This window comes from Mus pahari, chromosome X (genome assembly GCF_900095145.1).
Source record: "Mus pahari chromosome X, PAHARI_EIJ_v1.1, whole genome shotgun sequence".
NCBI classification, from domain to species: domain Eukaryota; kingdom Metazoa; phylum Chordata; class Mammalia; order Rodentia; family Muridae; genus Mus; species Mus pahari.
Genome location: NC_034613.1, coordinates 50,800,980 through 50,818,494, shown reverse-complemented (window position 1 = coordinate 50,818,494; position 17,515 = coordinate 50,800,980). Strand labels below are relative to the sequence as shown.

At 37.9% G+C, this 17,515-nt stretch overlaps 1 protein-coding gene across 1 annotated transcript in view; it reads left to right on the top strand.

The window, feature by feature from the left end:
* Positions 1 to 17,515, top strand: part of Mcf2 (MCF.2 cell line derived transforming sequence) — an 88,542-nt gene that overhangs the window by 1,484 nt on the left and 69,543 nt on the right. The window contains exons 2-3 of the mRNA XM_029534559.1: positions 3,389 to 3,503; positions 5,271 to 5,361. Of these exons, the coding sequence (XP_029390419.1) occupies positions 3,389 to 3,503; positions 5,271 to 5,361 (206 nt within the window). The remainder of the gene's footprint in view (positions 1 to 3,388; positions 3,504 to 5,270; positions 5,362 to 17,515) is intronic.

Below are 17,515 nucleotides of genomic sequence, written 5' to 3'. Positions count from 1 at the left end.
GAAGAAGAAGAAGAAGAAGAAGAAGAAGAAGAAGAAGAAGAAGAAGAAGAAGAAGAAGAAGAAGAAGAAGAAGAAGAAGAAGAAGAAGAAGACACACACACTGAATTTAGTAGTTTCTGTCTGGACTATATCACCATCAGATAGAAGAAGTTACTATTCTGTAATAGTAAGTTTAGCTCTTTGGTTTGATTTCATCGCTGTCAGTGTTTCTCATGTTTCAAGTACTTTTGCTTTACCTAAGTGTTCCACCACTGAGCTACACTAACAGTCCTGTGTGTTACCAAAATTGTGTTCTGAATAGAACCATCTTCAGGGCTGTCTGTCTCCATCCACACTCTTCTCACTTTTCTTTTATATTTAGCATTTTTGTGTTTTATTTAAATACTTCTGCTTATACTTTCTTTTGAAGAAAATGTTTCTAATGGACAGACATAATTAATGCCCCTGCTTCCCAATTTAGAATTTAAAGATCTTCTTTGTTCTTTTATTACAGGTGTACTATTTATACAGTATTTGTAGGTGCTTAATGGTAATAAGCTTAATAGATTAAAATTTAGTAGATTAGTCAGTCCGTGATAATTGACCCTTAATTAATAGATGATGTTTGCTTAACTAATACTAGCTTCTTTGGAAAGAGAGACCAGAAGGGAGGTTAGGGTAGGGAAGGAAGGGGGGGGGGTCCTGCTTTGCTTGCTTGCTTGCTTTCTTCCTTTCTATTGTGGCTTTTTTTTTTCTCTGTGTAGTCCTGGCTGTCCTTTATAGACCAGGCTGGCCTCAAACTCAGAAATCCGCCTGCACTCTGCCTCCCATGTGCTGGGATTAAAGGTGTGCGCCACCACTGCCCGACCCTGATTTGGTTTCTATTGCTGGGATAAACACCATGACCAAAAGCGACTGGGGAGATGCGATGGTTACTCTTGGTTCAGTTCTGTTCCTATAGAGAACCCTGACTGATACAGGAGGTTTATTTGGCTTACAAATCTTAATCTCAGATTCATCATTAAGGAAATTCGGGGCAGTCAGTCAAGCAGGAGCCGAGCCAGTAACCATGTAGGAGAAACTGATTACTATCTTGCTTTGTAGGACTTGCTCAGCTTTCTTTCTTCTTTTTTTCTTTTGTTTTTTTCGAGACAGGGTTTCTCTGTAGCCCTGGCTGTCCTGGAACTCACTCTGTAGACCAGGCTGGCCTCGAACTCAGAAATCCACCTGCCTCTGCCTCCCAAGTGCTGGGATTAAAGGTGTGCGCCACCACTGCCCAGCTATCTTGCTTTCATAAACATCCTGGGTCACCTGTCTGGGGCGGCACCGCCCACATTGGGCTGGAACCTCCTACATCAATCATTAATCAAAGAAAATAAAAAGCCCACAGGCATGCCCACAGACCTACGGAGGCAGTTTCTCAATTGAGGGTCCCTCTTCCCAGGTATCTCTTGTTTGTGTCAAGTTGGCGGAAAAAAAGTAAGCCCCAGAGAGACAGAGAGAGACAGAGACAGACACAGAGAGACAGAGAAAGACAGAGACAGAGCAATACAGAGGCAGAGAGAGAGCGAGTCAGAGACAGAGACAGAGACTGTTTTGTTGAGGACTGGGTAGGGCAAGTTCTCTCTGCCATCACTTTTACTTCATATATTTTGTAGCTCTAGTATTAGGTATGTAAGCATTTAGGGTTATGCCTCCTTGATAGGCTGGCAACCTGAACATTATGTAATGATCTTGAAAAGTACTTATTTTACTTTTAAGAAATTATGTGTTTGTGCGCATGAGTGTAGGTGCCTACAGAGGCCAGAAGAGGGTGTAGGAACCCCTGGAACTTGAGTTCCAGGTGCTTGTGAGCCACGTGACACCAGTGCTGGGAACTGAACTTGGTCGGTCCCTCTGCCAGAGCACTGTCAACGGTGAAACCATCTCCCCAGTCTCGCAAATGTACTTTGCTCAAAAAATCTTTGGAGGAGAGGCCCTTTGTCTTGTGAAGATTCTATGCCCCAGTATAGGGGAAAGCCAGGGCCAGGAAGCGGGAGCGGGTGGCTTGGGGAACAGGGTGGGTAGGGTATAGGGGATTTTCGGAGAGGAAACTAGGAAAGGGGATAGCATTTGAAATGTAAATGAAGAAAATATCTAATAAAAATTCTTTTAGACCTCCTTTTGTATATGAATGTTTTGTGTGTGTGTGTGTGTGTGTGTGTGTGTGTGTGTGTGTATTCACAATGTGCATACTTGGTGTCTCTGGAGGGAAGAAGAGGATGTCAAATCCCCTGTAACAGGAGGGATAGATGATTGTGAGCCACCACGTGGGTGCTGGCATTTGAATCTCTCCAGACCCTGAATTTTTTCTTTCTCCCCTCCCTTTTATGGTTTTTTTTTTTTTTTGAGATAAGCTCTCACTGTGTACTTCTGCCCATCCTGAAACTCACTATGAAGAGCAGGCTCTCCTCAAACTCATAGAGACGTGCCAGCTTCTGCCTCCTGAGTGCTGGGATTAAAGGCATGCCCCACTATACCCAGCTTTCCTGAACTTTTTTATATCTAGTAATATTCCTGGTTCTGAAATCTAGTTTGCTTAACATGAGGCAGTATACAGGGTAGATTTCTGCCTCTCTCCACTTTGCCGGCTCTAGTACATGCTGCTATGTTTATTTGGGTTCTGGATATTCTATCTCCATACTTTGCTAGCTATGCCATTGCTCCAGCCTTGCTTTTTGAATTTCAATTCCAACATTTAGATCATTTATTTTGCATAGTACTATATTTCCTTTCCTGCTAACCTTGACTCCTGTGTTCAGTTTTATGCAATTTTCCACTGTCAATTTCTCATTTGGAATTTAGGATAAGCGTAACACACACAGTGGTTCTGTAATTTTCTTTGATTGTTCAGCTTGGCAGGTCATCTGTTTCTTCAGCCATATTTATTGTGTGTATCACATGAAAATTCCTATGTTCTTATTCATCTATTCCTCCTTGACTTTCCTTCCTTCCTTCCTTCCTTCCTTCCTTCCTTCCTTCCTTCCTTCCTTCCTTCCTTCTTTCTTTCTTTTTGTTTTTGTTTTTTTGTTTCTGTTTGATTTTTTGAGACAGGGCTTCTTTGTGTAGCCCTGGCTGTCCTGGAATTCACTCTGTAGACCAGGCTGGCCTCGAACTCAGGAATCTGCTTGCCTGCCTTTTCTTTCTTTCTTTCTTTCTTTCTTTCTTTCTTTCTTTCTTTCTTTCTTTCTTTCTTTCTTTCTTTCTTTCTGTTAAATTTTACTTGTTCTTTTGGTTTATATGGAAATGGTGATTCTCATAAAACTCTTAGTTACCCCAAATAGCCTTCTAGTCATCCTTTTTAAATATGAAAACACTCATTATATTTTGTCACACAAATTGATAATTTGGTTGATTTGGTTGATTTTAGGTGGCCGGGGAAAGGACAATGCTTGGATCATTACATTTCCAGAAAACTGTAACTTCAGATGCATACCAGAGGAAGTAATTGCAAAAGTACTCAATTACTTGACATCTATTGCAAGGTATGTAGTATTCCACTACATTCTTAAATTTTGTTTTAGATCAAATATCCACTTGAAGGTTAAACATGGAGCTTGCTATTGTGAATAATAACTTCACCTAAAGTAAATAAATATAAGAAAAGAGAAGGCTGATAGCTGCTTATATTATGAATATATTTAAAAAATATACTGTAAAAAATTCTAAAGAGAAAATGTACAAATATACTGAGGATCTATGTAAACAGATATAGCACTTTAGAAGAGCTGGCCCTCACAAAATGTCACAGACATGTATAAAAGGACACCTTTACTAGTCAAGAGTGAAGAAAGCCTTTTGTCCTTTTGTCCAAGGTCTACATAGAAAGACTTTATCAGCAGCAGTTTTTGGAGCTACTAAGCAGGATAATTTGATAATAAAATCAGTTGGCAATACTATGAAACACTTAGAAGCCTCCTTTAGAAAAGGATTTCTCAACAGTAAGAATGCAAATACAACCAGTAGGACCAGCATCCCTACAGTAAGCATACACCTGTAATCGCAGTAATGAGGAATGAGAGCCAGGAGAATATTTGGCTTTTTTTTTTTTGTTGTTTTTGAGACAGGGTTTCTCTGTGTAGCCCTGGCTGTCCTGGAACTCACTCTGTAGACCAGGCTGGCCTCGAACTCAGAACTCTGCCTGCCTTTGCCTCCCAAGTGCTGGGATTAAAGGTGTGCGCCTCCACCGCCTGGCTAAACAATATATTTAACTACATATTTTTCAAGTGAAGGAAAAAAATTATTGATAGATTGCTCTGTGAGGTTAAGCTTGATGTTATGAAAGACACTGGCTGTTGAGTTTCCTCATTGCCATGATGTGAAGATTCCAAATCTGTTATTCTAACCCAGGTTTATCACACAGTCAGTTATTTCATTTTACATATTTTTTTTTATTTGTATATGTGTGTTTTGGTGTGAATGAATGCTGTGTTTGTATGTGTACATGTGGAAGCCATGAAAGGGCAATGGATCCATTGAACTGAAATTATAGGTAGTTGTGATCAACTTGATGAAGGTGCTGGGAACCAAACCAAACTCAGGACCTCTGCAAGAGGAATAAGCACTCTTTTCCACTGAGTCATCTGTTCAGCCACCTCATTTTCTTAATAAAAAAATTGAAGCTAGTACTAAAAAACAAAGTTTAAAAAATAAATAGGAGAATATTATATGTATATACATATATATAATATTCATTTATACATACACTATATATATATATATATATATATATATATATATATATATATATATATACACACACAGTTACAGAGTTTTTCTGTGTAGCCCTGGCCCCTGGCTGTCCCAGAACCCACTCTGTAGATGATGCTGTCCTCAAATTCAGAGATCTGGCTGCCTCTATCAACTGCTGGGATTAAAGGCATGTGCTACTATGCCTAGCCTTCCTGAACTTTTTTATATCTAGTAACTTCATTCTGAAATCTAATTTTAAAATATTTTTTAAGCATAGCAGATTTTTTTCTTTTTGGTTTATTATGAGAAGCGTCTCACTATATAGCTCTGGTTGTTCTGGAACTCTGTAGACCAGGTTGACTTCAAACTCACAGAGATTAGCCTGCCTCAGCCTTTATGAATGCTGGGATTAAAGTACAACAGTACTCCTGGCTAAGATAGCACTTCCAAATCTAAACTTGTCTTCAGTTAAAGATCATCTGTAAAATACATAATCATAAACAAAGACACATAACAGATAAGGCTTGTTACTAATAAAAATTATTTTTCGTCTCTTACAGGCAAAGTGGATCTGACTCCCGATTTACTATTATTCTAGATCGAAGACTGGATACATGGTCTTCCCTCAAAATTTCCCTCCAGAAAATCTCAGTAAGTACCATGCACACTGTGTAGTAGCTACTATATATATATATATATATATATATATATATATATATATATATGTATATATATGCTTATATTTAACCTTTTGAAAGTATGGATTATTTTTATATTGATGGAGACAATAGGTATTGATATTGATATAATGTGAAGGGAACATAGGAAGAATATTTTGTGAGCTTAAGTAAAGACCTCCTGCCAATCTAAATCCTAGTGAGAACAAATGAGGAACTGATGGTTCAGTTTCTAAGTAAGCAAAGATTGTGCAGTGTTTTGTATAGCTTTAAAAGAAAGGCATACATTTCATGGGACCTTTTAGAAAGTGGAGATAGCTGACTAAGGCCACTCCCACTAGAGCAAAGGCATGACAAAAATATGAGGTTACTTTAGTTCAGAGTCAGTACTTTTTTTGCTATATTATTTGTTGATAAACATAAAAAAATATACTAACACTTGGAGCCAGATATAATAACAAAGTGAATAAGGCTATCCATTTCATATTCATCATGAAATTTTCCTTATTTGGGGACCCTTTAGTAGTGGTTTTCTATCATTTGTTTATAACACGTATTTAATTATAGACAATGCATCTTAATTTTCTTTTCTGGTGCTGTGATCAAACTTTCTAGGGAAAGCAGCAGAATGGGGAAAACACATGATTCTAGGCTATATAGTCTGTCATAGCAGACACGTCACAGTGGCAGGAACTTGAAGCCACTGACCACATTATATCTTGAGCCAGAAGAACAAAGTGAATGTGTACACGGTAGCACATAGCTCACTTTCTCCATTGTCACATAATCCAGGAGTCCTTACCTTGAGAATGGTGCTCTCCCCACAGTGGCTCTTCCCACCTCAATAAACAAAATGAAAATAATCTGCCACAGACACATCCAGAGGCCCATCACCCAGAGATTTTAGATTTTTCTCAAGTTGACACATATCACTAACCATCACATAGTGAAAAGAAGATACCACAGAAGTCAAACAATTTGCTAAGAAAAATGACAGCACTGACTGTAGCTCTGGTGGTACAGTGCTTGCCTACAAAGCCCAAGGTTCCATTCCCAGCACTACATAAGTCATGCATGGTGGTGTGTGCTTGTAATCTCTGTACTCAGGAGAACAGGCAGATCAAGGTCATATTTGGCTACATAGTGAATTTAAAGCCAGTCTGGACTATATGAAATCCTGTCTCAAACAACAACTATAGCAAAGCCTTATGAGTATGTTTTTCTGCTCAAAAGCATTCATATTTATTAATTAGCACTGATACCTCTATTTCTTTCTTTTTGTTGTTGATTTTTCTTTCTTTCTTTTTTTTTTTTTTTTTTGGTTTTTCGAGACAGGGTTTCTCTGTANAGCCCTGGCTGNCCTGGAACTCACTNTGTAGACCAGGCTGGCCTTGAACTCAGAAATCTGCCTGCCTCTGCCTCCCGAGTGCTGGGATTAAAGGCATGCGCCACCACGCCCGGCCCAATACTTCTATTTCTTGATTAAGAACTATTATCAGGCATCAAATTTATCTCATGTATGCTTATATAAATAAATATGAAAAGGATGTAAACTGCAAGTAACTTTAAAAAAAACTGAGCAAGAATTGAAATGTCAGCCAGGCATAATGGCACACAGTTTTAATTCCAGCAACTAAGATGCTGAGGCAGGTGAATCTCTGTGAGTTCAAAGCCAGCCTAGTCTACAAATCAAGTCCAGGGCTACACAGAGAAACCCTGTCTTGAAACAAAACAAAAATTGAAACTTCATGAACTCTAAATTGGTGTCCTTCTTACCCACTCCTTTTATAAGTCTTTGCATGGATTATAGATACACAACTAAATTTAGTGGTTTTAAAAAGGTACATTTCTTTGGAGTGAATATATTTTCTCTTCTTGTACTATTGAGTTGTATCAATGTGGTACAATGCAATAAAAGCTAGCTCCCTTTTCTTATGAACTTGAGGCCAGTGTAGGGCAAGGACTTCCTTCTTGTTGCCTTACAGCTGTTGCCTTATGGCTGTTGCCTTACGGCTGTTGCCCAGAAGTATATTCTATTTTCAGCAAACAGCTACAAGCTCAGGGTCTTTTTATTCTTAAAGTAGAAAATTAAACAAGATTTGGGGTATAGGAGTTTGTGGCATGTAATGGGCTATATTGAGACCCTGTCTCTAAAACACAAAATACAAGGCTGGGGAGATATTAGAGTACCTGTCATGAAAGCGCGAGTACCTGAGTTCAAATCCCCAGAACCCATGTAAAATGCTGTGGAAACAGGAGAGTCAGAGGGTCTTGCTGGCTGGTAGTCTAGCTCTTCGTCTACAATAGCTGTCTTAATTGAGCAAGGCAGAGACTGATAGGACAGTCCACTGCAACACCTTCTGGCTTCTGTGCATGCACATGGGTGTGTGAACAGACATATACTTACACTCACTGAAGTAATTATTTTCTGTTGCTGTGATAAAACCCTTTGTCCAAAACAAGTTATCGAAGAAAGTTTATTTGGGGTTATGGTTCCAGAAGGATCAGAGCCCACTATGACAGGGAACTCTGAGATAGAGGCAAGCATGGTGGCAGTAAATGGATGCTAAGAACATTTGAAAACGATGAGAGTCTTGAAACTCTCAAAGCTTGCCTTCTGTGACACACTTCCTCCAGCAAGGCCATTGTTACTAAGTCTCCCCAAACAATGCCAGCAGCTGAAGAGCAAGTGTCCAAATTCACAAGCTTATGGGGGGCATACTCCTTCCAACCCCTGCAGTCATGCAAAATGAAAGAAAACGTTTCTGGAGATGTAGTTGGTGAAATGGCTAGTCCTGGTTGTCAACTTGATTATATGTGGAAAGCACTACAACCCAGAATTAGCACTACAACCCAGAAAGCAACTACAATCTGTGATCCAGATCTTGAGGCTGGAAGACACAAGTTTCTGACCTGGACCTTGGCATGGAGATCATGAGGCAAAGTGGTCAAGAAAAGCTTAGGCTCAGGAAAAGTAATACACATCTTTAATCCCAGGAGACTGAGGCAACTCTGAGTTCAAGGTTAGCCCGGGACAAAGCAAATCCCAGATTCAGGCGTGGTGGTGCACATCTTTAATCTGGGCCATACCTTATGCTGTAGACCTACATAAGGACATTGGAAGAAGGAAGATTCAATCTTTGCCTGTACACTTACTTGCCAGCACATCTACTTAAAGGTGTACACCTACTTCTATAGAATACCAGCTGAAACAACTAGCCTCATGGGACTAAGCAACCACTAGATTCTTGAACTACCCATTCACAGCTGACCATTGTTGGATTAGTTATACTACAGACTGTCATTCCAAAAAGTTCCCTTAATATAGAGAGACTATCCATAAGTTCTGTGACTCAAAAAACCCTGAATAATATAGTTGATTAGATTTTTTTAATATTTCCTATCTTATTTCCTTTAAAAGATTTATTTTAAATAATGTATGTATGTATGTGTGTATGTATGTATGTATGTATATATGCTTATATATGGGTATATGCATATGTGAGTGTTGTTCAAAGAGTTCAAAAGAAAATGTTGGATCCCTTGGGACTGGAGTGAGTAGCTATGAACCACCTGGCATGGGTGCTGGTATTATACACATTAGTTATATCTCAACCATCACTGGCTGGTTTCTTGATGTGTTTGAAGTAAAGATGACTATTGATGAGATGAAGATGAAATTGAACTGTGATCGATTACGTTAACACTTGCCATTTTTCTTCTGCTTCTAGAGATAGAACCTAGAATTATATATGTCCTACCACTTACTTACTACCCCATGTAGTCTGTTGCTTTCAGTAAGATCACTACATAGTTCAATTGAAGACCTTAGCTCACAGCTTCCCAAATAAATGGATTTAGGTAGGTTAGGCTTCATAATTAATGAGAGAAGATATTTGAAATTATTGCTGACTGACACATAATAACTGTACGTATGGGGCTGAAGAGATGGTTCAGCAGTTAAGAGAACTGGCTGCTCTTTCAGAGAATCTAGCAGGTTCAGTTCCTAGCACTCACATGGCAGCTCACAAACATCTCTAACTCCAGTTCCAGTGGATTTGACCTCTCTCCTAACTTCTGTGGGCTACTGCATGCAGGTGTTACACAGATTTATATTCAGGCTCACATATATACAAAAAATAAAATAAATATTAAAAAAATAATTGTGGCCAGGTCTGGTGGTGTACACCTTTAATCCTAGCCCATGGGAGGCAGAGGCAGGCAGATCTACAGAGTTCGTGGCCAGCCCTGTATACAAAGAGTTCCAAGATAGCCAGGGATACATAGAGAAACCTAGTCTCAAAAAAACAAAAACCAAAAAATAAAAAAAAAATAATAAAAAATTTGTATGTACCAATGGGGCAAAAAGTGGTGCTTTCATATACATTAGGTAATGATGTGACTATCACATTTAAACATTGGTTATTTCTTTGTGGTAAGAACATTGAAAATGCTCTCTTTTTTAACTATTTAGGTGGAAAGTTAATTTGAGGGGGAATCTTCTCCATCTTAAAAAGTTCGCATTCTGTTCTTTCTAGATTATTATCAGGATTCAACTTCACAAACTGTAACCTTTCTCAATGTTTATATTCAGAACAGAAAGTAGTAAAACAATACAGAATTGAAGTTTAAGTCTTAGCCAGGGCAGGAGAAGAGGACAAGCTATCAGTAAGTACTACCTTCACAAAGAATCTTAGCATTCCACCTTAAAAAATGTAACTACGCAGAGGCAAGCCAGTCCCATCTAGACAGTTCTTAAGGAGGAGAGTGGGTTTTTTTTTCTCTCCCTCCACTCATAGGACATGCCTGATCTTCTTGAATAGTCCAGCACAAGCTAATCCACAAGGTTCAATCAGGCTAAGTAGTTAGGGGACTGTGTTAACTCTGAATTACAATGAGCAGCAGGGAAGGATCTGTCAGCTGACTAATCAGGGATAGTGGATTTTTTTTGCAGCTCTGCCGCGGTGGTAATGGAAGCAGCCGTAGCTTTGTTTGATAGAGATTTTTTGGCTGCTGGTTTTAAATACCACCCAAGAAGCAGCTCGTATTTCATCAATGTTGCGTTGACAATCGGAAGAGAAGAGTGTGATTGTGTATAGGCGAGATGGCAGAAGCAAATCCCCCGAGAGGCAAGATGAGGTTCAGAAGGAATGCGGTAAGGGCTCTGCCTGCAGTCCTGGAAAGCCTATTCCCAAGTTCAAGTGCAGGGATGCTGCAGCATCGTGCTACTGCACAAACTGCTGAGTGGGGCTTTTAAGGACAGACGGGAGAATGGAGTCTTGGATTTTCGTGAATTGCATTGATGTGATTACTGTGATACTGGCCTAGGGTGATTTAAGGAAGTGGAGGAGGTAGACATTTAAAATCTCAGTGTCATCAAGTTTATCAGAGAGTATTGTTGGTCATATTATTTGTTTGAGAGTGTATTAGCAATTAGGAATTGTTTGCCTGCATAGCTTTAAAGCAACACTTAAAAGAATATCTAACAGAAGGATTTATGCTTTCATTTGGACAAGGGTCAAGTAGAATGTGATATCCTAGATGGGTTTAGAGCTGATTTCATCAGCACTTAAAAAGACAGCCCTGCTTAGCTGTCACTTCAAAAGTGGAAACATTTAAACATCTGTAAAAGAAATTTCTAGGGGCAAACTCTAGCCTACAGACAATTGTTTTAAGGGACAGAAAAGTGACTTGTTTTCCAACATAAGCTAAAATTTTCAAGTCCCTCCTTCAGTTACTTTCTAGAAACTTTCCTGTTTACATTTCCTTCATTCGTTCATTCATATATATATATATATATATATATATATATATATATATATATATATTCATATTCTAAATTACTCATAAAATGTCTAACATGATCTTCCAATTTGTTTTGAGAAACATTGAAATAACCCTAGCTAATTTAATAACAAACTGGTCATCCACAAATCATTAAATGTCATCACACACACACACATTCACACACACACACACACACACACACACACACACATAATGTTATTGTTGTTGTGCCTTAAGATACAAACTTGCCTGCTCAATTATTGAGGAAACATATACAAAAATAAAAAGCCAAAATTACTTATAGAAAAAGCTCAATTAAATTAAACTCCTACTCAGGACAAGGAAAGTGAAGATTACATCGTTGCTGAGTGGTGGTGAGTGCCAATAGTTGTGTGAATGATTTTTCTGAGAAGGGTTTTTAAAATTATACTTATTTTGATAAGGTTATGTATTCACCCCTACACATGATTTTATGCTAGGACAATACTAGTTGCAGACTTTTGACAATTTAGTATACATGTAAAAGGTCTGTGTATGTGTTTTTGCAATAGTGTATGGAACTGACATTAGCAGTTTTATTATCAAAGGTGCCTTGACTTCACCATTGGGAAATAAGTAATGATTACTGGGCACTCTCAGTATAGCAGAAAGGTAAAGTATATTTATAAATATATAGTTCAAAAGAACTCGAAACTGGAAGGGGGCAGGTGTTCCATGGAAGATGTGTTTGTTTGCACACATGTCACTACATGTGTTTCTGTTAGGCTTCCCTGATTTTTCCCATGAATTTTATTTCTGTCAAATGAATTCCTTTAAGTGGCCCCCTAGGAACAGATATCTTAAATGCAATTGATTGGATTGATTTTTGAAGCCTAGAGCTACAGTTGTAGGAAAGTTTGCTTTGCTTTACTAGAGTGAAAAATTTGGGCCTTCCAGTTAGTGACAAAATGGCTTAATTGGGAATAATTTTTGGATTTGGCCTGATTCTGGAGGTTATGGGAGAGTGAACAAGACGGTCTAGTAGAATGTGAAATCTCAAGAGAGGATTAAACTGATTATCTGGTGGAAATTGAATGATTACCTGAGTGACAAGGATGGGATTAGAAGTGATACGTGTGATAAAATGAGCAAAGCACAAAGAAGGGGTATTGCTCAGGACCTCCTGCTCCCCAGGGCTCTTGGCAAGTTGCTTGGCAACAGTTGGAGTAACTCATGTTCTGTACTCTTGGAGAGTGCGGATGAGAAGAGATGGGGAAGTAAGCATAGAAAACTCGTCTCTGTAGCTCTAGGTCATGGGGTTTCCCCATGACATTATTTTCAGTCATGATATTAGATTATATCAGCTTCCATTCCATGGGCTACATGATGCTAAATTGTTTTTCATAACTTCAGAAATTGTTGTTGCTGATCCCATTTTGTAGAGTCAAATGATTTCATTTCTCAATTTCAAAGAGTAAATCTGTGTGTGTGTGTGTGTGTGTGTGTGTGTGTGTGTGTGTGTGTGTGTGTGTGTGTGTGTGTGTGTGTGTGTGTGTGTGTGTGTGTGTGTATGAAAGGTTAAGTGTCCATCAGAAGCTATATATGATGTATATAGGCCTTAGCACCACTGTTTACCTGCTCGGCTTCATTTTGTCCATCAGGAAGAAGGGATAATATCTATTGTGATCCAGTAGTAGAAAGACCAGATTGAACAGTATAACAAGCCTATGATGTAGGTAAAGCTTTTCAGGTCCTGAATATTTTCAGGTCTTTCTTTGCCTGAAAGGTTAAAAGAGAAATGATATAGGGATAGACACTGCTTTTAAAAAATAGTAATTAAGCAATAGTTGATGTTATATAACACATTTTGAACATTTCCAAAGAAATAACTAGAGAGGCTAGAGAGATGTCTTAATGGTTAAGACCACGGACTGCTCTTCTAGAATACACCCGGGTTTGGTTTCTAGCACTTACAAGCTGCCTCACAACCATTTGTAATTCCAGTTCTGGGGAATCCTATGTCCTCTTCTATCCTTTGCAGACATTCAAGCAGGCAAAATGCCCATATGATTAAAAAAAAAGAAAAAGAAACACTTAACAAGTTCATAGGATGAGTGAATTGCCTCCCTCATCACACAGAAGAATATTTAATAACTTCACTTTTACGGCTTTAATAGCTAAATGGAGTATCAAGTTTTTGCCTCACTGAAAGACCATGAACAGTTCTGAGGTTGGTATGAGTCAAGGCAAGAAAATCTGTTCTCTAGGAGGGGAAGATAGGAGAGAATATGTTTTCTGTCTGTTTTCTTGAAGAACCAGGAAATGTGGCAGACAGTTGTGTTGGGGCTGTTAGTGATTGGGCACATGACAGTGGCAGTGGGCAACATGTTCTTGCTACAGATACGTGCATTTAATTAATAAAGTCACATGTTGGAAGCTCAAAAGATAGAAATGTCTACAAGAAACTCAAACCAGGTGCTGAGTCTTCTCAAACAGTTTTATCATTCTTTTGTTTTTCAAAGAAGAAACAAATGAAGACTGACCTAAGACTACTTCTTTTTGTTGTTTTGGCAAGTTCTTAAAAAGAATGTATGGATTTAGAATGTAGAGTTTAATTTTAGAGAAAATAGAAATTGTGCCTTTTCATGTTTATATAACCATACAGATTAAATACTCTTAAAGCATTTGGAAATGCTGTATTACTAAAACTCACTGGTCATAGTCTGTAATTGCTGTGTTCTGTATATCTGTTATAATATGCTGTTTAATTTTTTTCATTAAAATGCTCATTAAAATGATTGATAAAATATAATATTATATATATATATATATATATATATATATATATATATATATATATATATATATATATATATATATATAATTACAATAGTATATATACAGTAATATATATTATATCATTATGTATGACACGCATAGTGATATGTGTAATATATCAATATATAATTGATTATATAAATTAATATAATTAAAATATTATACATCCGTATATTACATATAGATATAATATGATATATATCATTCATGTTGCCCCATGTTCAGATATATGAGTATTTTCATTTAGTGGTTATTTACCTTGTGAAAATTATCAATTGTTTTACTTCTTTAAAAATATGGGTTCTGCTGGACATGGTATTGTATACCTTAAATCCCTGTACTCAAGAGGCAGAGATGAGCATATGATCTCTGTTAATTTGAGGTTCACTTGGTCTACCTTGCAAGTTCTAGGTTGGTTAGGAGTGACATAGGAAGGCCTTGTCTAAACCCAGATCTCAGGTAGGTAAATGAAAAATGTAATATTAAATCAATTAATAAACCATGATCTGAAATAGCCATAAGTTAGGTACTAGAAAGATTGCTAGGCACTGGACAGCACTTGCTGCTCTTCTAGAGCACCCTGATTTCACTTCCCAGCATTCATATGTAAGTCCATTTGTAACTCCAGGTCCAGGGGATCCTCCTTCAGTCACTGGGCTTTTACGTACATATTAGCATGTGCATATACACACACTAAAGTATTAAATATCAAACAAAATAATAAACAAACAAACAAACAAATCTTATTTAGGATGGCTGACTCTCAATTCCTCTGAGGGGACATTTTTTCAGTCACTCTTCTCTTCATTTGAGAAGTATTGTCTCTACTTAACTATTCTAAGCACTGGTTGCAAATGCCTTTCCAGTACAAAATCATTCCTGGGGACTATGAAAGGGAAGTTCTTCTTAGGAATTTTTCAATCTAGTGTAGAAGGAGAAAAATTTCAAAGACATAATTTTAAAAGAAACTGTACCATGACAATACGAGTAGTTCTTTTTTTGCCTATAGATTTACACTTGTTCTTTGTTTCACGGTAGAATGATTCTGAAATCATCTTTGAAGATATTATATTAAATTAATAGTCTCAAACTTAGTAGATGCTTGAGGGCAATATCTATGCAGCTACTCCACAAGTGAGTTCTGTCAAACAGTTCATCTGATTTATCAGTTATTTGTTTCATAAAATTGAATCATGCAGTTCAGAGCAGGCATATCAGTTATATCTTCTGGGCTCGCACAAATCAAGTACACTGAGTTTTCAGTCTTAGTCCCATGCTTAATCCTGAGCATGTGCTTGGCAAATTTTCCTGTAAAAAGTGAATGTACAACCTTACACAAACACTGTTTTTTTCAGATTATGTTTTTGCTGTTTTATGATCCTGAGGAATGAACTCAAGGCCTCATGCATACTAGAAAAGCATTGGGACTCCTGGGATAGCAAGTGAAATGTAAATGAAGAAAATACCTAATAAAAATTGGAAAAAATTCTTAGCATATATACTCTAACAAATGAACAACTAAACAAAATATACATATAAAGCAGATATATTTTAAGAGATTCTTTTCAGGACTCAAAGCCTTAAGTGTGCGAGAGTAGGAGTATTTATAGTTATTAAATGCTTATTCTGAGACTTGCATTCACAGTGAACATTATTTTTAAAAAGATTTATTTATTTTTATTTAAATGAGTACACTGTAGCTGCCTTCAGACAATCCGGAAGAGGGTACTGGGTCCCAGTACAGATGGTTTTGAGCTACCATGTGGTTTCTGGGAATTGAACTCAGGACCTCTGGAAGAACAGTCAGTGATCTTAACCGCTGAGCCATCTCTCCACTTCCAAAAATGAACATTAGTTTTTAAAGACTTATTTATTTATTATATGTGAGTACATTGTAGCTGTTTTCAGACACACCATAAGAGGTTATCAGATCTCATTACAGATGGTTGTGAGCCACCATGTGACTGCTGGGATTTGAACTTGGGACCTTCAGAAGAGCAGTCAGTCCTCTTTACCGCTGAGCCATTATTAAAACACTGTGCTAACTTAACATGAGGTTGTATTTCCATCTCCATTTAACAACTGGAGAATCTGAGTGCAGTGAGCAGGATACTCAGTCTCTATGTGTCTATGCCTTGATCCCCTGAACCTAGGAATAGGCTACCTGACATGGTAAACGGAACTTTATAGTGTGACAAAGAATCTTGAGGAGGCCAGGATTGCATCTCAGGTGGTAGACTGCCTGTGTAGCATGCACTATGACCTGGTTACACCCAGCAGTAACATGAACTTGATGTGGTAGCACATACCTGTACTAGGGAGTTAGAGGCAGAAACCTCAGAAGTTCGAGGCACAAAATTCAAAGGGAACTTGGGATATATGAGACCCTAAGTTTGATAATAAAAGATTCTTGAGATTGGGAGATGATCCAAAATTTCCAAGGCAGGATTTGTATCAGGACGAGGATCTTCATTATCAAAGAGATATGAGTTGGAGGGTAACTCTGTAGTAAAGCTCTTATCTGGCATGTGGGAGGCCTTGAGTTTCATCCTGAGTTATCTTTAAAAAGGAAAGGAAGTAGAGAAAGCATCGGAAAAGATGCATGACAGAAGTGGAGGTCAAACCATTGCAAGGCCATAAACCACAGAGGTGATGGACTGTCCCTAGAAACTGAAAATGGTCAGGCAATAGATTCTTAGCTAAAGCCCCTAGAAGGAACACATCCTAGAAAAGCCTTCCTTGATTTTAGTTCCATGCTGCTAACCTTGAATTCCTGACCTCCAGAGGCACAGTACAAATTTGTGTTGTTTTAAGTCACTAAACTTTAGTACTTGCTTACAGTAGCAATAAAGAGTCTGTACACAGAGATTTTATCAAGTACAAAAAAGAAATATAATCAAAACCCTAGTTCACCTGACTACAAAAGCAGACTCTACTAACAGGGAAAAATTGGAGAAGCATAAAAGGGATGGTACGAGAATGACGTTATAGTTCACTCCCTAAACTTGAGATGCGAAGTTTCTCAAAATACAACCTAAAGAGTAGCAAACGTCCACCAGCACACATCCCTTATGTTGAGGAGCAACAGGAATTGTAAATGGTGAGCACTGTGGTGAACTAGAGAGCATCCAAAAATGGGGCACTGACCAGCCTGCTCAGTCAAGTGTCATCATGTTGGGAAAATGGACCCAAGCACTATCTAATCTTTGATTTCTCACAAGAAACAAGAAATCCAACGCCTACATGATACCCATGGTTTTAGTTTATTTCATTTTTAATATTTTATATATTCTTAATTTGTGTATGTTTGCATGGGGTATGTGTGTGTGTGTGTGTGTGTGTGTGTGTGTGTGTGTGTACATATGTACATGCATGTACAAGTGTACTCAGAGGCCATAAGAGGGCATTAAATTTAATGGAAGTTGGAGCTACAGATGTAAGCTGTCTGATACAGATTGTGAGAACTGAATTTGGGTCCTGTGAGAGAACAGCCAGTGCTCTTAATCACTGAACTATTTCTCTAG